The sequence below is a fragment of the Oncorhynchus keta genome, chromosome 31 (assembly GCF_023373465.1).
Source record: "Oncorhynchus keta strain PuntledgeMale-10-30-2019 chromosome 31, Oket_V2, whole genome shotgun sequence".
NCBI lineage: Eukaryota > Metazoa > Chordata > Actinopteri > Salmoniformes > Salmonidae > Oncorhynchus > Oncorhynchus keta.
The window spans coordinates 8,114,716-8,136,539 of NC_068451.1; the positions used below are offsets into that span (position 1 = coordinate 8,114,716).

Consider the following 21,824-nt stretch of genomic DNA (forward strand, 5'->3'; position numbering starts at 1 on the left):
CAGGATCCCAATGAGCCAGAATATCAGATAGTAAGAAGGATACAGATCCAAATGGAGGCCATTTCCACCTGATGAGGACTAGCAAAGGAGGATTGGCTTGCTGGGCTGTCTGTCCAAACACAAACATGCCCGCACGCACACACACCTGAACAATTGGCTTTGTTTAGAGGCATCATGTCAGTTCTGGCCAGGGAAGAGCCCTCGAACATTTACCTGCCATTGTCTCCTGTGCCATCCTGTCTTGGTGGTTGGCACACACAAAAGGGGGGCTTTTGTTGAGAACCTGTTGAGAACCTGAAGCCAATTCACATTTGGCACGACATGAGCTGAGCGGGCAAAACGTTGGTTTGGGCTGATCATAAGATCACAAGGAAAACCTCTCGCTGCCGTAGCAAGTTATTTTCCCCTCTAATATCAAGTGTTTGTCGCCCTGCTGTTGCAATGTCCACCACAGCACAGTCAGACAACAACTCAATATAGCCCGTGGGGACAATTTGCTACTGCTCATTCTTCATCATACTTCATAAATGCCCGGAATATTAAAGGTTTGGATGCATGTTGTTTTTGTGTTTATCTTAAATCTCTATGACTATGTACCCCGACAAAACCACAGGCACGGCCTGCATCTGAAATGGCACCCTATTCCCTATATGGTGCACTACTTTTGACCAGGACCCATAAGTCTCTGGCCAAAAGGAGTGCACTATGTAGGGAACAGGGTGCCATTTGGGATACGGCCGTGGGATTGGCATTGTGAATGCGAGGGACCAGGAATAGAGGCGATGGTTCTGGAACTCTGCCAAAATGGGCTGAAACTGTGGAATCTCATGTGGCAATGGGAAACAGCAAGAACAGATACCACTCCAGGGTTCCCCAATAGGAGGCACGCTGTTAGACATAAAAGACTGTAAAATCACCACAAAATCAGCTCAAGGTGATTTTAATTTAGGAAGTCTGTTCCCAAGTATTCCCACGCATAAATAGAGAGGCATATGTGATCGTATCCCAACGTAATCAAGGTTTGAAATGATTCTGTTTTTGTCAAATACTATGTCCGTTTGGGATTCTTGGAGTCAATTTGCACTGTACAAATGATTTATAACTACGTTCCGGCCCAACGACCATCAGCTCAAGGAAGAATCGGCCCACAGCTGAATGTAAATGGGGACCCATGCACAACACTATACTGTAGATAGCCTGGCACTAGAGCCAGCCAGAGAGTTGTTAACCTCTATGCTTTTCTAAAGCACTGTGGGTTCATTCAGTGCTTCATTCAAGGCAGTGCAACTTAAACATACACTAGACTAGAGTGGACACAAATGTTTGGGAGGATGCAGTGGAAATCCCTTCCTTCCAGGTCAGTGGGCCTATACTCAATGACCTCCAGGCAGAAACCTTGCCTATCTCAGCAAAATATAATTGTAAAATGTCACATTGACATTCACTTTCTAAGAGTGCTATCAAAGCTGTAGAAATAAGTCAGGACGTTCCCGCTGATTCAATACTAGGACAAACAGGTTAGTGATCATGGTGTGAGACTGTTGGTTATCACTTAACCACATGACCAAATGACAACATGCCACATCCGTCACATGAAATGTCCCAAAGTCATCCACTTCCTGTTTGTCCCAACACTATCCCCGGCCTCCTCTGCCTTCTCCCCTGTCTCCTCTGCTCTCTCCCTTGCCTCCTCTGCTCTCTCCCCTGTCTCCTCTGCTCTCTCCCTTGCCTCCTCTGCTCTCTCCCCTGTCTCCTCTGCTCTCTCCCTTGCCTCCTCTGCTCTCTCCCCTGCCTCCTCTGCTCTCTCCCCTGCCTCCTCTGCTCTCTCCCCTGCCTCCTCTGCTCTCCCCCTGCCTCCTCTGCTCTCTCCCCTGCCTCCTCTGCCCTCTCCCCTGTCTCCTCTGCTCTCTCCCCTGCCTCCTCTGCTCTCTCCCCTGTCTCCTCTGCTCTCTCCCCTGCCTCATCTGCTCTCTCCCTTGCCTCCTCTGCTCTCTCCCCTGTCTCCTCTGCTCTCTCCCCTGTCTCCTCTGCTCTCTCCCCTGCCTCCTCTGCTCTCTCCCCTGCCTCCTCTGCTCACTCCCCTGCCTCATCTGCTCTCTCCCTTGCCTCCTCTGCTCTCTCCCCTGTCTCCTCTGCTCTCTCCCCTGTCTCCTCTGCTCTCTCCCCTGCCTCCTCTGCTCTCTCCCCTGCCTCCTCTGCTCTCTCCCCTGCCTCCTCTGCTCTCTCCCCTGCCTCCTCTGCTCTCTCCCCTGCCTCCTCTGCTCTCTCCCCTGTCTCCTCTGCTCTCTCCCCTGTCTCCTCTGCTCACTCCCCTGTCTCCTCTGCTCTCTCCCCTGCTCTCTCCCCTGTCTCCTCTGCTCTCTCCCCTGCCTCCTCTGCTCTCTCCCCTGTCTCCTCTGCTCACTCCCCTGCCTCCTCTGCTCACTCCCCTGCCTCCTCTGCTCTCTCCCCTGTCTCCTCTGCTCTCTCCCCTGTCTCCTCTGCTCTCTCCCTTGTCTCCTCTGCTCTCTCCCCTGTCTCCTCTGCTCTCTCCCCTGTCTCCTCTTCTCTCTCCCCTGTCTCCTCTGCTCTCTCCCCTCTCTCCCCTGTCTCCTCTGCTCTCTCCCCTGTCTCCTCTGCTCTCTCCCCTGTCTCCTCTGCTCTCTCCCCTGTCTCCTCTGCTCTCTCCCCTGCCTCCTCTGCTCTCTCCCCTGTCTCCTCTGCTCTCTCCCCTGCCTCCTCTGCTCTCTCCCCTGTCTCCTCTTCTCTCTCCCCTGCCTCCTCTGCTCTCTCCCCTGCCTCCCCTGCTCTCTCCCCTGCCTCTGCTCTCTCCTCTGCTCTCTCCCCTGTCTCCTCTGCTCTCTCCCCTGTCTCCTCTGCTCTCTCCCGTCTCCCCTGTCTCCTCTTCTCTCTCCCCTGTCTCCTCTGCTCTCTCCCCTGTCTCCTCTGCTCTCTCCCCTGCCTCCTCTGCTCTCTCCCCTGCCTCCTCTGCTCTCTCCCCTGCCTCCTCTGCTCTCTCCCCTGCCTCCTCTGCTCTCTCCCCTGCCTCCCCTGCTCTCTCCCCTGCCTCTGCTCTCTCCTCTGCTCTCTCCCCTGTCTCCTCTGCTCTCTCCCCTGTCTCCTCTGCTCTCTCCCCTGTCTCCTCTGCTCTCTCCCCTGTCTCCTCTGCTCTCTCCCCTGTCTCCTCTTCTCTCTCCCCTGCCTCCCCTGCTCTCTCCCCTGCCTCTGCTCTCTCCTCTGCTCTCTCCCCTGTCTCCTCTGCTCTCTCCCCTGCCTCCTCTGCTCACTCCCCTGCCTCCTCTGCTCACTCCCCTGCCTCCTCTGCTCACTCCCCTGCCTCCTCTGCTCTCTCCCCTGCCTCCTCTGCTCTCTCCCCTGTCTCCTCTGCTCTCTCCCCTGTCTCCTCTGCTCTCTCCCCTGCCTCCTCTGCTCTCTCCCCTGCCTCCTCTGCTCTCTCCCCTGTCTCCTCTGCTCTCCCCTGTCTCCTCTGCTCTCTCCCCTGCTCTCTCCCCTGTCTCCTCTGCTCTCTCCCCTGCCTCCTCTGCTCTCTCCCCTGTCTCCTCTGCTCACTCCCCTGCCTCCTCTGCCCTCTCCCCTGCCTCCTCTGCTCTCTCCCCTGTCTCCTCTGCTCTCTCCCCTGTCTCCTCTGCTCTCTCCCTTGTCTCCTCTGCTCTCTCCCCTGTCTCCTCTGCTCTCTCCCCTGTCTCCTCTTCTCTCTCCCCTGTCTCCTCTGCTCTCTCCCCTCTCTCCCCTGTCTCCTCTGCTCTCTCCCCTGTCTCCTCTGCTCTCTCCCCTGTCTCCTCTGCTCTCTCCCCTGTCTCCTCTGCTCACTCCCCTGCCTCCTCTGCCCTCTCCCCTGCCTCCCCTGCTCTCTCCCCTGCCTCTGCTCTCTCCCCTGTCTCCTCTGCTCTCTCCCCTGTCTCCTCTGCTCTCTCCCCTGTCTCCTCTTCTCTCTCCCCTGTCTCCTCTGCTCTCTCCCCTGTCTCCTCTGCTCTCTCCCCTGTCTCCTCTGCTCACTCCCCTGCCTCCTCTGCCCTCTCCCCTGCCTCCCCTGCTCTCTCCCCTGCCTCTGCTCTCTCCCCTGTCTCCTCTGCTCTCTCCCCTGTCTCCTCTGCTCTCTCCCCTGTCTCCTCTTCTCTCTCCCCTGTCTCCTCTGCTCTCTCCCCTGTCTCCTCTGCTCTCTCCCCTGTCTCCTCTTCTCTCTCCCCTGCCTCCCCTGCTCTCTCCCCTGCCTCTGCTCTCTCCTCTGCTCTCTCCCCTGTCTCCTCTGCTCTCTCCCCTGTCTCCTCTGCTCTCTCCCCTGTCTCCTCTTCTCTCTCCCCTGTCTCCTCTGCTCTCTCCCCTGTCTCCTCTGCTCTCTCCCCTGCCTCTCTCCTCTCCCCTGCCTCCTCTGCTCTCTCCCCTGCCTCCTCTGCTCTCTCCCCTGTCTCCTCTGCTCTCTCCCCTGCCTCCTCTACTCTCTCCCCTGCCTCCTCTACTCTCTCCCCTGCCTCCTCGGCTCTCTCCCCTGTCTCCTCTGCTCTCTCCCCTGCTCTCTCCCCTGTCTCCTCTGCTCTCTCCCCTGTCTCCTCTGCTCTCTCCCCTGCTCCTCTCCCCTGTCTCCTCTGCTCTCTCTCCTGTCTCCTCTGCTCTCTCTCCTGTCTCCTCTGCTCTCTCTCCTGTCTCCTCTGCTCTCTCCCCTGTCTCCTCTGCTCTCTCCCCTGTCTCCTCTGCTCTCTCCCCTGTCTCCTCTGCTCTCTCCCCTGTCTCCTCTGCTCTCTCCCCTGTCTCCTCTGCTCTCTCTCCTGTCTCCTCTGCTCTCTCCCCTGTCTCCTCTGCTCTCTCTCCTGTCTCCTCTGCTCTCTCCCCTGTCTCCTCTGCTCTCTCCCCTGTCTCCTCTGCTCTCTCTCCTGTCTCCTCTGCTCTCTCCCCTGTCTCCTCTGCTCTCTCCCCTGTCTCCTCTGCTCTCTCCCCTGTCTCCTCTGCTCTCTCCCCTGTCTCCTCTGCTCTCTCCCCTGAGTCAGTGAGGATGTGTGACACAGTACAGACATACGCTCTCCCTCTCAGGTATTACTGGACTTCCCAGAGCTGAACAACAGCAGGCTGATGCCATACCCCTGGAGGTAGTCCTGTAGCAGTCTGCCCAGAGCAAGTTGGTTATGCAAACATAATAGCAGTGTGTGTGCAGACAGTGCTGTGTGTGTGTTTGCCCATAAAATCATCTTCATTATCCTCAATGCCTCATATGCATTGCTTCTTCACCTGCATTGCTTGCCGTTTTGGGGTTTTAGGCTGGGTTTCTGTACAGCACTTTGAGATATCAGCTGATGTACGAAGGGCTTTATAAATACATTAAATACAATAAATACAATATATAAATACATATAAATACATTTGATTTGATCTCATTTTGCATAGTCACTGACGATTTGTGTGACTGTAAGATGTCTAGCCTAAAACCTTATCAGAGATCACAGAGAGCATGTTTGGACCATCTTTTCCATATTATTGGGAGGTGAACCCTCCTTCTGGCCAGTGGCCACATCAAAAACCCTCTTTTCGAAGGCTGAATTATGCACATGTTGATGACTTGTATATTACATTGCAGTGGCATTTCTTATTGTGACAATTGGTGTGCAATGCCTTGGCGGTTTAGGACGGGGATCCCCCAGCTGTTGTGTAAGATAACTGTATTACACTGTGACTGCTTATCATCTTACCTCCTTGACTTTCTCCCGACGCTGAAGGGTCTGGGGGTCGCTCGGCTTGCCATGTTCGATCCCCAAGGGCGGCTTTAGCAGACATGTTTTAAACTTGTTGTAATCGAAAGAAGTATCCGTGTTGGCACCCTGGTTAGAAGACGAGGTCACTTTCTCATCCTTAGAAGCCGACTCCGTTTTAGACCTCGACAGCGTCATGTCCTCCAACGCTTCCCCGCCAGCTTCTTTCTTATCAGTTTTAGCCTCATTGGTGACAGAGGGCTTGCGGCTCAAGGCTTTGAGTTTTGTGCTCGTCTCCCCTTTGGCCGAGGTGATGCCCCGGAGATGTTCTGGGTCCTTTGCTCCCTTCTTAAGATGCTCCCTCACATCATTCTCAGACCCTACCGTTACTGGTTGGCTCTCCGTCTTTGAGAGAAAAATACGTTTCAAACGGACAGAGTCGGGTAAGAAGAATAAGGCCCCGAAACACAGAGTTACCAAGCCCGAGAGAAAAAGTAGAAAGACGAATTTCTGGGATAGGCGAAGACCCATGCCCGATGCTGACACACCGGGCAACTTTCGGAAAACCATTGAATCAGTTTTTCTTTATGGTTGCCTTAATTTATTCAGCAGTAGGCTATAGGTTACAATGGTTGTACAACACTCCACTTTCACACCCTCTCCGTTGGAAAGCTCCCCTATGTGTCCTTGTTTCATGTGTAAAAGTTGATATGAGGGGCTGAAAAACGCACCCTTGTGACAAACTGATTGCCACGACTCTCCTTATCGTGCAATCGATTGGACCTGCATAGGTAAAGGTTACCTTTCAAATGTAGCAATCGCGTTTGGCAATGAGACCAATAATGTGCACATCACATTAGCATGTATTGGTTATGACAGTCATAGCACACGCGTTTGATGTTTTTCTCTTTTTCAATATCTCACATTCACAATGAAAACGACAGGTTTCTAATAAATGCCACTGTGTTTGCGTAATCCGCACTAAATCTATGGATGTGAAATAACGAAAAATGCCGGAATCTACACTAAAATGACACAGATGTTGCGTTACTTTTACGTAGCCTATTGATCATAAAATGCACCCATCACAAAGCCAAAGTAAAGTTGATCTTATCTTCATTATTCCAAGGAGCGACAATCATTGGCAAATACATCACCGGATGGTAAAAACATGAGTAGAGCGTCTTTATCAGCAGGTCCGTTCATAGCGGTCCCCGTTGCAGGTCACAGAATGATGTGTAAAACCTAGGAATCACAAGCACAAGCGTCTGGTTTTGTATCCTGTAAGGTAGGCGGATGCTGCTGCTGTATGAACGTGTATATTTATTCATGCCGCCACCGTCAGTTAGAAATCTGCACGTTCTTCAGTCTCTCATCATATCTGAATACGCAGCACACAACCCACACAGCGAAGGTGAACGAAGACCGTGTCGCATACACGCAAGAATTTGATTTAGCTTCCAACAAAAATCCGTAGAATGGAGGCTAAAAAAAACACCATCCAAGAGAGATATAGTGCAGCTTGCAGTTCAATCCCATCAACACATCGTGTCTTCCACTCGCCGTCTATGGTTTGTCTTCCCGTGCGCACCCTTGCTGTACCGTATTCGCCCGCTTGCTCGCCATCAGCGCAGAGAGGTAGAAATATGATATAAAATATAGGCTAGAGTGAAACGAATACTGTCGCTAAACCGAGTGGGTTGGTCGGGATCTCTTGATGGATACCCACAGCGGCTTGTCAAAACATGGTAAAAGGCATACGAACCCACAGTCGAAGGGAGGACCAGCAGCGGGGGGTTTATCGGGCTCTCTGGGCAGCCAATTATGAACCAAAGTGGCTGTGGGTCCTATTCCCAGCATTGGATAATCTCATTTTAGCCTACCGACTGGGTGGGGCATATATATCGATACAATTGTAGATATTAAACTATTAATTACATTAATAACTCAAAGTAGCCAAAATAGTCTTCATGATGAATAGACTTCCAACATGATGTGTATGTTTCTAGACACAAGACAACATCTAATATGAAAGGCAATGACATTGATCAGATTCAACATGGGATGTGTAATGAAGAATCGTACGGGTCCGTTGCGTAGAACAGTATGCTGATCACATGCCAAAAGTTTGGAAAGTTCTACCTCTGCATATAAGAAGAGAGAGGAGGGCAGATGATAAATTGCAGACATACTGTTGTCCAGGGACAAAATAAGATAAATGGTCCCAATTAACATGGTGGTAGCCATTAACTAAAGAGCTATGCACAGCACTATCAAACCAACTGGTAGGCGGGGAGGGTGTGGTGGGCACCATCAGAGAGTTTACAGGACAACTATAATGCATGGTGAACATAAATAGGTATTATAGTCTCTCTCTTTCTCTGGGCCTAATAATGCTTAGTTCGTGGAATCGTGGGTACATCTGCTTCAGTGACATTGGGCTCAGAATAATGTTCAAATGTGTGTTGAGCATTTGTTTATGTAATTCTCACACTCTATTTGACCCCCGAGTCTGACTGTCAACACGTCTCCCACTGTAGGTGTAAATCAATCAGACTCGCTGCTTGTAATTTGCAGCGAGGAAAGCAAAAGAGGAGAATGAACTGTTAAATGACCCCATGTATTTCTTTGCAACGTGGTCTCAGAGCATTTCTTATAATTCTGTATGTAAATCCGAGACACTCCGTTTAGTATGATATATTACATTTAGTATGGGATGTATTCATTTGTGGATCCCATCTTCCATTCCGTATGATATGTTATGAATTGCAGTTTGTACATTACGAATTTGCAAAGCACACAATATGGTACAACATTTGCTAACGTATGATATGTTACCAATTCCAATTTCTTGTAGCTCACGTTAACTAGGTGGCTAACGCTAATGGTAGCTAGCTCTAGGTGTTAAGCTAGGAGTTAGGTTAAAGGGTTAAGGTTATGGGGAATTGTTAGCTAAAATGCTAAGTAGTTGCAAAGTAGCTACAAAGTAGTAAGCAGTTGCAACGTTGCCAATTAGCCAACATGCTAAAGTTGTCCGTGATGAGATTCGAACACACAACCATTGGGTCGCCAGACGTTCATAAGGTGTCATAACCAGCTATAAATTAACAGAATATATGTCACAACAGGTGTACATATATGGGTCATGACAGTGTTATCACCATATTATGACAGGCTATGACAAGTTATGTCAGCTGTTATGACATATACGACATGGTTATTATGGTGTCATAACATGTTACGACACTGGGTGTCAAGTCAAATGTTACCAATCAATGTGTTTCAATGGTGCAAGTTGCAGTTGAGTTGGCATGGAGATCTGTATGTCAGTGACAGGCTAGTTTATCATGATGATAAACGAGATATATAATACACTCCCAGCTCTCTTATTGCAAGCAAGGTGTATCATTCAGTGTATCCTTGAAAGTACATGTCTTTGTGTGCCTTGCTTTCTCTCATTGTTGAAACAGTACAGTTCTGAGTGGATGGGTTCACTGCATGGATATCATGTCATACATACTGAATGTTGGTGATCCACAAAACAGCCTTGACACATATGGAAAACAGTGTTGTTGGCTGAATAAGGACCACATTGGATCACGTGTGCGCGGAAAATACATACTGGACATACATTCCTCACTTCAGAGGGGAATCACATTGTCCTCTATAATCATTACCCACTGGGCACACAATGGCCGAATCAACGTCGTGTCCACGTCTTTTCAATCAAATGAGGTTGAGCCAACATGGAATAGACGTTGAATTGACGTATGTGCCCAGTGGGTAAACAATGATATAAACTTTGTCAGGAAAGACATCTCTTTGTGGTATAGACGAATTGAGCCTTCCTTTTCCCTGTTCATCTACATTCAGATCTAGGATTTGGCATGCGCACGTCGCCATACCATTGAGGCTTATGTAATGATCCATCGATACGCCTATCCACCCATTCGTTTGGGCTCAGTTTGATCACAGAGTCGGGCTGTTCTGTGATCTATAAACTCTTCCGTTTGACGGGAAGACGTATGCCTTGTTCCCGTATTCAAACTTTCACCCTGCCGTACCAATGATGCAAGGTTTTATTCATTGTTCAAGCGAGGCACAAGTGGAAAAAGTCCATCTCTGTGTCTTGTTCATTCTAATGCATCAAGCAGTGTTGTTGTGGAGACGTATTGGCCTGTGTGCCAGCGTTCTCTGGATTAATAATATCACAGTCGCTGCTATTTCTTTTTTTTTAAGCACCCGGGCAAAATGAACCCTGACACTGGAACTAATGGATATAGAGCACGTCTGATGTTTGTTGCTCAACTACGCCAATCAATCCCGTGGGGAGTATAGAGGCCATTTTGACTTGTTGCACAGGGGACAGACCGATAGAGATAGTAGTGCTGACGGCACGGTCTCAGCGTGTGAGAGAAGCCAGCAAGGGCTGCACGTCAGGACAATTTATAGAGGGCGAACTAAAGGAGACGGTTGGTGTCGGACAAACTGTCCTCCTAATGCAGATGTTGTGAGAGAGTCTGAAAGCCCTTCATATCGCCAACATTGTGCAATTCATTTACATGACTGTGGCAGCGCAGACCTCTAACCACTTTGTGTCCAGCTCTTCCAAGGACAGGTCTTACGTTAGGACTTGTGTAAGGCCTACAGTACAGTATATGCCGATAATTCATGGCCATGTGCAAATCCCAACACGTTGATATAAAATAATCTGCTGGTCAGGATTTTCCTAAGTGGACGACGAATAGCAAGTAGACGTTAGTCTGCGGGCCTATTCATCTAGGTTGCTTCATGCTGGACTATTAGATCACTGAGAAGCTGAAAACTCACCTGAAGTCCAGTGCATGTTTCGCTGGCTCCAATTCATTTCAAAACATTATTCTGAGGAGAATGGCTTACTGTTTCTATTACCTAAACCAATCATTAGCCAGCCATACATTACAGTGGGTATATGGACCATGGAAATGAGAAGTGCACAAATGCAATTGCAAACCCCTAATGCTATTGCCGACAGACCATTAAGGGAACGGAATGAACCTTATTACTTCTTGTGGTTAAAATGTCCTTATGTGCTAGCCAGCCCGTTCTCAATCAAACAAACCAGTGGAATACAATTTGAAACAATGGAATCTCATTTGAAAAGGCTGCTCTGTGCTACTAGGATAGGGCACAGCACCATCTTCTGGCTGCTCTAGCCTAAATGTCTTTCGGGAATGTGGTCTCATCGAGCATGTCTGGATGAATGCTATCTCATTGGACATCACTTTTTTGGCCTGGCTTCCTCTAGACTCACTGACCTTGCAACCTCACTGCACATCAATGTGTATCATTCAGAGAATGTGCTTGCTCTGCCCCAACTGCCCTACAAAAGGGTTATTTGTTTTATGTCCAACAGTACAATAACACTTAACTGGTTCCAAAGTAGCACCCAAAGGGGTACTGTAGGAATGGCAAATAATACCCTCAAAATGATTATTCCTCCGTTTGCTTCAGCTATGTTTGGAAATGATGGGAAATAAAAATGACTTTAATTAACAGTCTTATTCCACATGAAAGACACCTACTCCCAACATTAAAAGGTGATCAAGAGGAAATAAACAGAAGTATTCATGCAAATAGTGCACATTTATCTTGTCCCGCCAGATTAGAGAGCCTTGTGGGTCCTCAACGGCAAGCCGTTTGACAAGCAAATGGGTCACGGCGAATTAACTGCGACATAATATGAATAAATAGATTGATGCTTTTGGTCTTGGCCCCTTGTGCATATTTGGGTCATTCCACTAAATGAGTGTATTTGGCGTCCATTTGATATTTTAAGTAGAACATTTGCACCAATATTTAATTTTAAAAGCCTGTCATATTAAATGAAGTGCCCTTTAATATAGACCACAAGGAGAATGCAATACATCTAGGGAGATCTTACCTCACTTATCCCCAAAATGTCTCCAAGTTTTCACCATAATTGTAGAGCCCTAGTTATTTATTTGCTTTCACAAAGTCATTTCTGGAGATTGTTATTCATTTGTGATTAGCGATTCATTTACATCTGACCCTCATTTTAAAGTCAATCCTGTTACGTCAACTCTCATTTTAATATGGTGAAACTACTCATTTAAAAAAAAACATCTAAAGAAACATGGAACATTAATAGTCAAATCAGTTTAAAAGCAAGTGAGCTGGTTCTACTCTTTTTGAACATTTTTCTGGTGGAAAACTGAGCGGGAAGAGCATAACACATCAACCATGTTACCCATAGACAGACAGGCTGCATATGTCTTAACAATCTCAACTTGTTGGTTTGCATTCAATTGCCCCTCCCTGTTGCACACAACAAGCTTCCATTGCTCCAGTCACAAGGGAATTTATGGTTGATTTATGATGAAATCGTCAACCCTGTTTTGGTTCTATCCTCTTACTTTATTTGGCACTTACTATTTGTCCTTTTTTATCTCAACTTGAGATGGGAAAACATTTTTGTTATGAAGTTGAACATGAGCTCTTTATCACAGAATGTTAACATGTGAAATCAAATATTATTATTTTTTTACCAAGTTAACACTTCTCAAAAAGTCACAGAATTGGTGGAATGACCCATTTCACACTCCCGGTGTGAATTGGCTGTGCTGTGCCAGGATGCCAGTACAATTTTGGCAGGGCAGCCACCTCAATCTGGGTTTAATTCTGAGTGTCAAAAACAAATATAGGGCACATCAAATTAAAGTCGAGCATCCACAGTTTGTTCCCAAAATACAAACTTTATTGAACTTTTCCAATGTTTCCAAAACTCAAAAAGAAAACTGAGTGACTGGGCTATCACATCATATTTCACCCCTCTCGCTTCACTCCAAAAACTAAAAAATGCAGGGTTATAGCCACAATCTCTATTGTGCAATTCCGTAAGAAATACACTCCTTGACATAGCATCCCAGAAACACAATGCTTTTATCAATGTATTGTCCCTCCTTTGTGAAGCCAGTGCAGGCAACGCCATAGGGTTGAAGGTTCTCCACCAGCCCCAGATAGTTCCACCCAGCATGTTGTGCTGCCGTCTGTCCTGAGCTGTGTCGCTGTCTGTGTGGCAGGCCTGTCTGTGTGGCAGGCCCGTCTGTGTGGCAGGCCCGTCTGTGTGGCAGGCCTGTCTGGCTGATAGGCTGAAGAGGACCAGCAGACAGTTATTAATGACTGCCCATTATTTTAATCTGCTCCTGAGGTAGTGCTTTACACACTAGGGGCTCATTGTATTTCCTGCTGGTCAATATTCTGCTCTTTTAACCCTTGACAGAGGAGAGGCTAGTTGTGACCCAGGGGTCGGTGTGTCCATGTTATATTTGCTGTATTTGACGGTTCAGGAAGAGTTACCTTCCGCTATTTTGATGTGGAGTAACTAATGTCTCTCAGGGCCTTTCAACAGAAGATCCGACGGCCTCGAGTTCTCATTAATGGAAGGAAAACAAAAGAAGGTCTCTGATTTTCTTTGCTCATCATGTAGTATTTGGTAAGATCAAAGGGAAGGGTGTTGCATTTTCCCCTGGAGATTTCAATAGACTCCTATGTAACTTGTAACTAGTCACTGAAATGCTCACCGTCAATTGTTTGTTTTTCATCCTGGCAGTTGTCGTGCCTTGATCCTCGAGAGCCAGATTAGCAGCTTTGACTTCTGACTTCAGGGGATGGACTCTCCGAGTTGCATCATGATCGATCCCTGACTTGTTTTAACCACTGGTAATTACTGTGATATTGACACATTGTTTTCCCAACGAACAGCCAATTAGATACAAAGAACATCCAATGGCTCACTGGTCTGAGCCTGTTTATTTAGATCTTATTTACCCCAGTGAGAATCCCCCCCCCAACCATATATTTAAATCCAAAGGTTGCTTCGGTAGTGGTGTGCTGGGGCTGTTGTGGGCTGCCCTCAACTGGTGCTGTCAGTCAAAATCAAATCAAATCAAATTTGATTTGTCACATGCAGATGTTATTGCGAGTGTAGCAAAATGCTTGTGCTTCTCGTTCCGACAATGCAGTAATAACCAACGAGTAATCTAGCTAACAATTCCAAAACTACTACCTTATACACATAAGTGTAAAAGGGATAAAGAATATGTACATAAAGATATATGAATGAGTGATGGTACAGAGCGGTATAGGCAAGATACAGTAGATGGTATCGAGTACAGTATATACATATGAGATGAGTATGTAAACAAAGTGGCATAGTTTAAAGTGTCTTGTGATACATGTATTACATAAAGATGCAGTAGATGATATAGAGTACAGTATATACGTATACATATGAGATGAGTAATGTAGGGTATGTAAACATTAAGTAGCATTGTTTAAAGTGGCTAGTGATATATTTTACATCTATTCCCATTATTAAAGTGGCTGGAGTTGAGTCAGTGTGTTGGCAGCAGCCACTCAATGTTAGTGGTGGCTGTTTAACAGTCTGATAGAAGCAGTCTTCTGTGTGTTGGTGATGATTGAAGGGGTGTTACTGCTGTGACTTTCGTGGTTTCTGTTGATCATCACCAACTTCTTAAGTACCAGAACTGGTAAAGCACATGTCTTTTGCCCCCTTCTCTTTGTCATGGTCCTTCGAGACGGATATGAAAAACTACCCCAGAACAACGACCGACTGACATGAGTCTCAGTCCACTTTCCCATTAGTAGTTTTATCCAGCTCTTATTTTTCAATGGAATCCATTTCTATTTAATATAAGAATGTCGAGCTTTCCAAAAGGGATGGTGAACCTTCCGGCAATAAATCTATTTAGCAGAGGTAGTTGGGGGATTCTGAATCCCATTGTTTAGCTGTGTGGCTTGTGTGTGATAATTGCATGTTTGTAAATGTCATCCACAGCAAATCAATAAACCCATCATTGACATGTCTACCCCCAGTCCAATTTCATTAGGGTCATTGCTAGAACCAGAGGGGTACACTATAAAGCAGGATCAATGAGTTAGTCAGCTAACTTCGATAAACAACCAGGAATAAATGTTCTATTTTCTGGTTCATTTAAAAAGGTAAACATCGGTATTTGTTTTTAGTTGATGAATAGACTTCAAGCTTATGGTTCTGAGAACTAAAAAGTTATTTCAGAATAGTCAGGCAAATTAGCTGGCCACGGTGCTGCTTTGTTGTAGGGCGCCAATTTTGCTCTTCATTTCGGATGCACAACCGACCAAGGACAGACGCAAGGAAAGTATTTTGACAGAGAGATGGTTATTGACCATGGGCTAACAGTTCCCCACAGGTTTCTCTCAGCCTTCTCAAATGTGAAGTCCTCATGCGTTGGATTAAGATAATTGAGGAAATAATCCTCTCATAGTGGACCTCTAGAGCCTGTTCGGTTTACTAGATTCAATTTCAAAAACACTCTTGATAAGAACATTAAAGCAATGGCTTTTTAATGGCCAAAACAGCTTTACAGTGGGTATATGGGAATGAAAATAGAATGCAATAAACCATTTAGCCGATGGAATTTGAACACTGTAAACCGTATTCCCTATCAACTGCAGTGATTAAACGTCCATGTTTCCTAGGTAGTTATAACAAGAAAAAGAAATGGGATACATATCTAAAATTGTAAAGCCTGCTCTGTGTTACTAAAGATAGGGCTCACCCATCAGCAGAACCCAAGTCCATTTTTGGTTGCACAGCACCATCTTCTGGCTGTTCTCAGGAATGACATAAAACCCTGCCCTGAAACTGCTGAATGTAAAAAGTATCAAATATATGACAAACAGTCAAATGTATTATTCCACCGACTCCAACATTAAAAAGGTGGTCAAAGGACAATAAGGGTGTATTCAGGGTAAGAGCACATTTGTCCTGTCCCACCATATTCGGGACAGTATTGCGGGTCCTCACGCAAGCCGTTTGGCAAGCTGAAAACAGGACCAAATAGACAGGAGAAATCGACAGAGTCAAAATGTGTTGCTAAGTCTGGCATATTTAGCAGTCTCGATGCCTGCTGCGCCAGAGAATGTAGGTGAATGAAAATCTTGTCAATTCATTCTTAAGAGGGTCAAAAACAAAAACAAATGGAGCACATCCAATTAGAGTAGGCCAAGCATCCACAGTAATGTATTGTGTTCCAAAAGTAAGACATGATTCACAAAAATTGTCAAAACCCTAGAGAGAAAATGCATCAAAGTGCAATGTTTACTTTGTCTAGTTATTGTACAGGTTTGCTGTAATATGGATGGTACCCCACTCCCCGTTCTGCAAATATTAAGAATGACATGTTAGTAATGTACACAGAAGTACATAGTACCAGTCAAAAGTTTGGACACCTACTCATTCAAGGATTTTTACTTTATTTTTTACTATTTTCTACTTTGTAGAATAGTGAAGACATCACAACTATGAAGTAACACATACGGTATCATGTAGTAACCACGAAAAGTGTTAAAGCAAAATATATTTTATATTTGAGAATGCCAAGAGCGTGCAAATCTGTCAAGGGCAAAAGGGTGGCTACTTTGAACCTCAAATATATTTTGATTTGTTTAACACTTTTTTGGGGTCACTACATGATTCCATGTGTTTTATAGTGTTGATGTCTTCACTATTATTCTACAATGTAGAAAATAGTTTTTAAAAAATAAAGAAAAACCCTTGAATGAGTAGGTGTGTCCCAAACCTTTGCTTGGTACTGTAGTTGGAGCATACTTTAGCCGGGGATTCAATGCAAGGCGCTGCACACTACAACGACTTTAGTCCGCAATTTACGCTTGAGAGGACATGAGCAGCGTTTACCCTAAATGTGATCTCCGCAAATGCTATGGTAATGACTTGAAAAGGCCATTGTTGGCTGTATAGTGCTGCACGCTATATAGCACCTCCTGCACTGAATCCCAGACTCTTTCTTTATAGCAGACCTTTGAAGCAAATTATGTCTACTGTTACTGGAGAATCAATGATTGTAGTGCAGAAAAAAATTGTATCAGAGAAACATTTTTTATTTATTTATAAATTACAACTTTAATTTGGTATATCGTTTCATTTCAACATTACTGCATTAGTTTTGTTTTCGTAATATAAGGATGGAATACTTAAGCTAGGCTAACCGACAACACAGTGCACAGCTGTCACTAGTGTCACTTTTCATACAGTTTGATGTTTGTACAGTAACATTATATATTTATATAACATATCAACGTATATATTTGAATTCACTTGTATAGAAAATAAAATATTTGTATTATTGCAAAGTACACATTTGCAAATCACTGGAGATCAATTAGCTGACATTAAAACAGAAAAAAAAGAGAACAGTGAAACTAGTGCCACACATACATCCCCTGTTACACTTGCCATGCAAAGCCTGTGTGACCAAAAACCCACGTACGTATTGCTCTTGCTTTAACGTGAGTTTTTGAGTTAAAGGTATCGCTTAAAGTGCTTTTATCAATATGGTGCGGCAAATTGTTACAGTCTCAAGAGGTAGGGAAAGGACGTCCACATACATTGTCTGTCCTGCGTTGTTTATCACTTACGTACCAGGCTGCAGTATGTTTTGAGTAAGGAGTTATATCCACACGTGCACTTCAGGAGTGAGATAACTCTGATAAGTTTTTTTTATTTTTTAGACAAGCAAATCCCTTTGGACACATACAAATGATGACTGTGGGATAATTTCTCAAGTCCAGCCACCTGTCGATTCTCAGCAGGGGAAAAGAAAAACAAGAAAGCTCCTTTACCCTACGGCCAGTTATGGGTCAGGCCATAATAAACATCTGACATGTTGTCAACGGTCATAGTCCTATCGAGGTTGTTTTTATACCCGTGATCTACTGCTCCGACCTACCCATGTAAGGAGAACAATCTTTTTTTTTTTTTTAAATGACACTAGTTTGGATGAAAGCATTTGGTCTCTAATGTCAGTCTAGTTCGGTTCCAGTTTGGTAACCAACCACTTTAAAAAGCATATAGACCCATGTAAAAGCACATGAAGCAATATAAAGCTAAATTAACAAATAAAGCACATGGACCCAATGTAAATAGTGTATGAACCCAATTAAAGCATGTGAACTGAATATAAAGTAAATGAAGCAAAATAAAGTAAATGAAGCAAAATAAAGTAAATGAACCCAAATGAAGCACATTAGCACATTGTAGAACACATGAAGAAATATAAAGCAAATGAACCCAAATAAAGCATGTGAACCGAATGGTAAAATCACATGTAGCAACAATTATACAAACGCAAATAAACACACGAACCGATGTAAAGCACACAGAAAGCAGACAGAAACCACAAGCGTGTCCAAACTTAAGTCCTGTAGAACATAATACCCCTGGTCGTTAGGATTCCATAAGCACACTTCGAAACGAGGCAAGAGAATTCATACAGACATAGCTTCAACAATCCATCAAATGTCAAAAATAATTCAGCGTGGAGCCGAGAAAAGACACAAACATTCATTTGCATTTGAACAATTAAGAAAATGAGTGAAGCAAGACATTGAAGCCACTTATAAAATGTTCACCTTCCTCTGCTTTGAGCAGGACATTTCCTTCCCTGCAGGAAATATTGAACAAAGGCTGCTGCAATGTGACACATAGCATTGTCACACACCAATTCATCTCAGAGTCCCGAGACAGATCGTATGGCTTGAGATGTAGTTGTCTGCATGGGACCACAACACAACGACGCAGAGTGTTACAAAACACACGGCATGATTTTCAGACACACCAACCAGGGGTTGTTTCGATACGAAAACATTTGTTTGGGTGGGAAAAAAAAAAATCTGTGTTTAAACTATTGATGCACAGTATGGTTGGTGAGAAACACTCGGACTATGATTTTAAGACAGCCTACATGTACTGGGCAACAACACTGAACAAAAATATAAACACAACATGTAAAGTCTTATGAGCTGAAATAAAATATCCCAGAAATGTTATATACTCACAAAAAGGTTATTTCGCCTCAAATGTTGTGTGCAAATTAGTTTACATCCCTGTTAGTGAGCATTTCTCCTTTGCCAAGATAATCCATCCACCTGACAGGTGTGGCATATCAAGAAGGTGATTAAACAGCATGATCAGGTGCACCTTGTGCTGGGGACAATAAAAGGCCACTAAAATGTGCAGAACACAATGCCACAGATGTCTCAAGTTGAGGGAGTGTGCAATTGTCATGCTGACTGCAGGAATGTCCACCAGAGCTATTGCCAGAGAATTGAATGTTAATTTCTCTACAATAACCCACCTCCAATGTTGTTTTAGAGAATTTGTCATCAGTACGTCCAACCAGCCTGACAACCGCACATCATGTGTATGGCGTTGTGTGGGCGAGTGGTTTGCTGATGTCAACGTTGTGAACAGAGTGCCCCATGGTTTTGGTGGGGTTATGATATAGGCAGGCATAAGCTACAGACAACAAACACAATTGCTTTTTTTATCAATGGCAATTTGAAAGCTCAAAAATACCGTGACAAATTCCTGAGGCCCATTTTTTTTTTTAAAGGTATCTGCGACCAACAGATGCATATCAGTATTCACAGTCGTGAAATCCATAGATAAAACGGCCATGATGAATTGATTTCAATTAACCGATTTCCTCATATGAACTGCAATTCAGAAAAAATCTTTGAAATTGTTGCATGTTGCGTTTAAATTTTTTGTTCTGTAGAAATGTAAAGATCTGTCTTCTAAACACTAATGACAACAGTAGTTCCTTCCTTTCCAGCAGGAAACCATCGATGGTCTTTAAAGTGGTGGCCAAATAAAAGAGTGACGGGGAAGCCTCGAAGTCAACTGCTCTTCCGCTCTACAGTACAAGGCTCGGAAAAATGGGGCTCAGAAACAGTTTCCAAGGATCGTTTCCCAAGCTAAAGTTGACTTTCTCTGGTTTCCCTTATATAACCTGTTTCGGGAACCTTGTAAATGTCATGTTTAAACTCTATTACATTTCTGTGTCGTTTAAATAACAATACAATGGACAGAAATCAGCCAGGGAAGTATCAAATGTCAATCATTCCGTAGCGCTTCATTTTAAACCCCTCTCTCATCAATAAGACCTTGTCCTCGTCGAACTCTCACAGCTGAAGCAGCCTGTCCTTCACAACAAGCTCTGACATTTCAACACCTAATTCAATTTGTTTTAGTGAAGGAGGTGAGGTGCTTTAATCTATTTCACCTTCCTGGACTCAACCAACAACTACCCTCAACTGCAATGCCCATGTGGGGGAATGGGGACATGACAGGGGTGACCTGCTGGAAAGGAGAACAGCGCACACACACACGCGGTGTAGTACTGTGTGCGTGCATGGCGACGGTTTATTAGTAGCACGCCATTACATCGTCACCCGGTCCTCATGTTTCCCTCTCTACTGTAACCTCAGTAACCACTGTGCTGACAGTAATAGGTGCTGAGAAAACAGGAGATGAAAGTAAACAAATACACTAAGCACCTCTTCCTCACCTCCCGCTCTCTCCTCCCCTAAGCTGTAAGGAGACCCCTCTCTCTCCTCCCTCCTCCCCCTAAGCTGTAAGGAGACCCTCTCTCTCCTCCCCTAAGCTGTAAGGAGACCCTCTCTCTCCTCCCTCCTCGCCTAAGCTGTAAGAAGACCTCTCTCTCCTCCCTCCTCCTCTAAGCTGTAAGGAGACCTCTCTCTCTCCTCCCTCCTCGCCTAAGCTGTAAGGAGACCTCTCTCTCTCCTCCCTCCTCCTCTAAGTTGTATGGAGACCTCTCTCTCTCCCTCCTCCTCCTCCTCTAAGCTGTAAGGAGACCTCTCTCTCCTCCCTCCTCGCCCTAAGCTGTAAGGAGACCCTCTCTCTCCTCCCCTAAGCTGTAAGGAGACCCCTCTCTCTCCTCCCCTAAGCTGTAAGGAGACCCTCTCTCTCCTCCCTCCTCGCCTAAGCTGTAAGAAGACCTCTCTCTCCTCCCTCCTCCTCTAAGCTGTAAGGAGACCTCTCTCTCTCCTCCCTCCTCGCCTAAGCTGTAAGGAGACCTCTCTCTCTCCTCCCTCCTCCTCTAAGTTGTATGGAGACCTCTCTCTCTCCCTCCTCCTCCTCCTCTAAGCTGTAAGGAGACCTCTCTCTCCTCCCTCCTCGCCTAAGCTGTAAGGAGACCTCTCTCTCCTCCCTCCTCCTCTAAGTTGTATGGAGACCTCTCTCTCTCCCTCCTCCTCCTCCTCTAAGCTGTAAGGAGACCTCTCTCTCCTCCCTCCTCGCCTAAGCTGTAAGGAGACCCTCTCTCTCCTCCTCTAAGCTGTAAGGAGACCTCTCTCTCCTCCCTCCTCGCCTAAGCTGTAAGGAGACCTCTCTCTCTCTCCCTCCTCCTCCTCTAAGCTGTATGGAGACCTCTCTCTCTCCCTCCTCCTCCTCCTCTAAGCTGTAAGGAGACCTCGCTCTCCTCCCTCCTCGCCTAAGCTGTAAGGAGACCTCTCTCTCCCTCCTCTCCTCCTCTAAGTTGTATGGAGACCTCTCTCTCTCCCTCCTCCTCCTCCTCTAAGCTGTAAGGAGACCTCGCTCTCCTCCCTCCTCGCCTAAGCTGTAAGGAGACCCTCTCTCTCCTCCTCTAAGCTGTAAGGAGACCTCTCTCTCCTCCCTCCTCGCCTAAGCTGTAAGGAGACCTCTCTCTCTCTCTCCTCCCTCCTCCTCTAAGCTGTGTGGAGACCTCTCTCTCTCCTCCTCCTCCTCCTCTAAGCTGTAAGGAGACCTCTCTCTCTCTCTCCTCCCTCCTCCTCTAAGCTGTATGGAGACCTCTCTCTCCCTCCTCCTCCTCCTCTAAGCTGTAAGGAGACCTCTCTCCTCCCTCCTCGCCTAAGCTGTAAGGAGACCCTCTCTCTCCTCCTCTAAGCTGTAAGGAGACCTCTCTCCTCCCCCCTCCTCGCCTAAGCTGTAAGGAGACCTCTCTCTCCTCCCTCCTCGCCTAAGCTGTAAGGAGACCTCTCTCCTCCCTCCTCCTCTAAGCTGTAAGGAGACCTCTCTCCTCCCTCCTCCCTCCTCCTCTAAGCTGTAAGGAGACCCTCTCTATCCTCCTCTAAGCTGTAAGGAGACCTCTCTCCTCCCTCCTCCTCTAAGCTGTAAGGAGACCTCTCTCCTCCTCTAAGCTGTAAGGAGACCTCTCTCTCTCCCTCTAAGCTGTAAGGAGACCTCTCTCTCCTCCCTCCTCCTCCTCTCTGTAAGGA

General features: G+C 45.9%; 2 protein-coding genes across 19 annotated transcripts in view; both read right to left on the reverse strand.

Annotated features, from left to right (window-relative positions):
- The window catches only part of LOC118364035 (mannosyl-oligosaccharide 1,2-alpha-mannosidase IA-like), a 233,064-nt gene extending 225,585 nt beyond the window's left edge, over positions 1-7,479 (reverse strand). Inside the window, exon 1 of one of the 2 annotated variants that reach the window (XM_052489417.1) lies at positions 5,679-7,479. In XM_052489417.1, coding sequence (XP_052345377.1) covers positions 5,679-6,248 — 570 coding nt within the window. In that variant the 5' untranslated portion in view covers positions 6,249-7,479. The remainder of the gene's footprint in view (positions 1-5,678) is intronic. The other variant, XM_052489418.1, reaches the window with a different exon arrangement.
- Positions 7,480-16,622: 9,143 nt separating this feature from the next.
- Positions 16,623-21,824, reverse strand: part of LOC118364304 (sodium/hydrogen exchanger 1-like) — an 80,124-nt gene continuing 74,922 nt past the window's right edge. For 7 of the 17 annotated variants that reach the window (XM_052489432.1, XM_052489430.1, XM_052489428.1 and 4 more), the window contains 4 exons: positions 21,353-21,396; positions 21,197-21,266; positions 20,643-20,952; positions 16,623-20,260 (listed from right to left, as the gene is read on the reverse strand). The gene's annotated coding sequence lies outside the window, so the exon portion shown is untranslated. Of the gene's footprint in view, positions 20,261-20,642; positions 20,997-21,196; positions 21,267-21,352; positions 21,506-21,544; positions 21,619-21,661; positions 21,730-21,824 lie in introns of all 17 variants that reach the window. The other 10 variants (XM_052489431.1, XM_052489429.1, XM_052489427.1 and 7 more) reach the window with 4 other exon arrangements.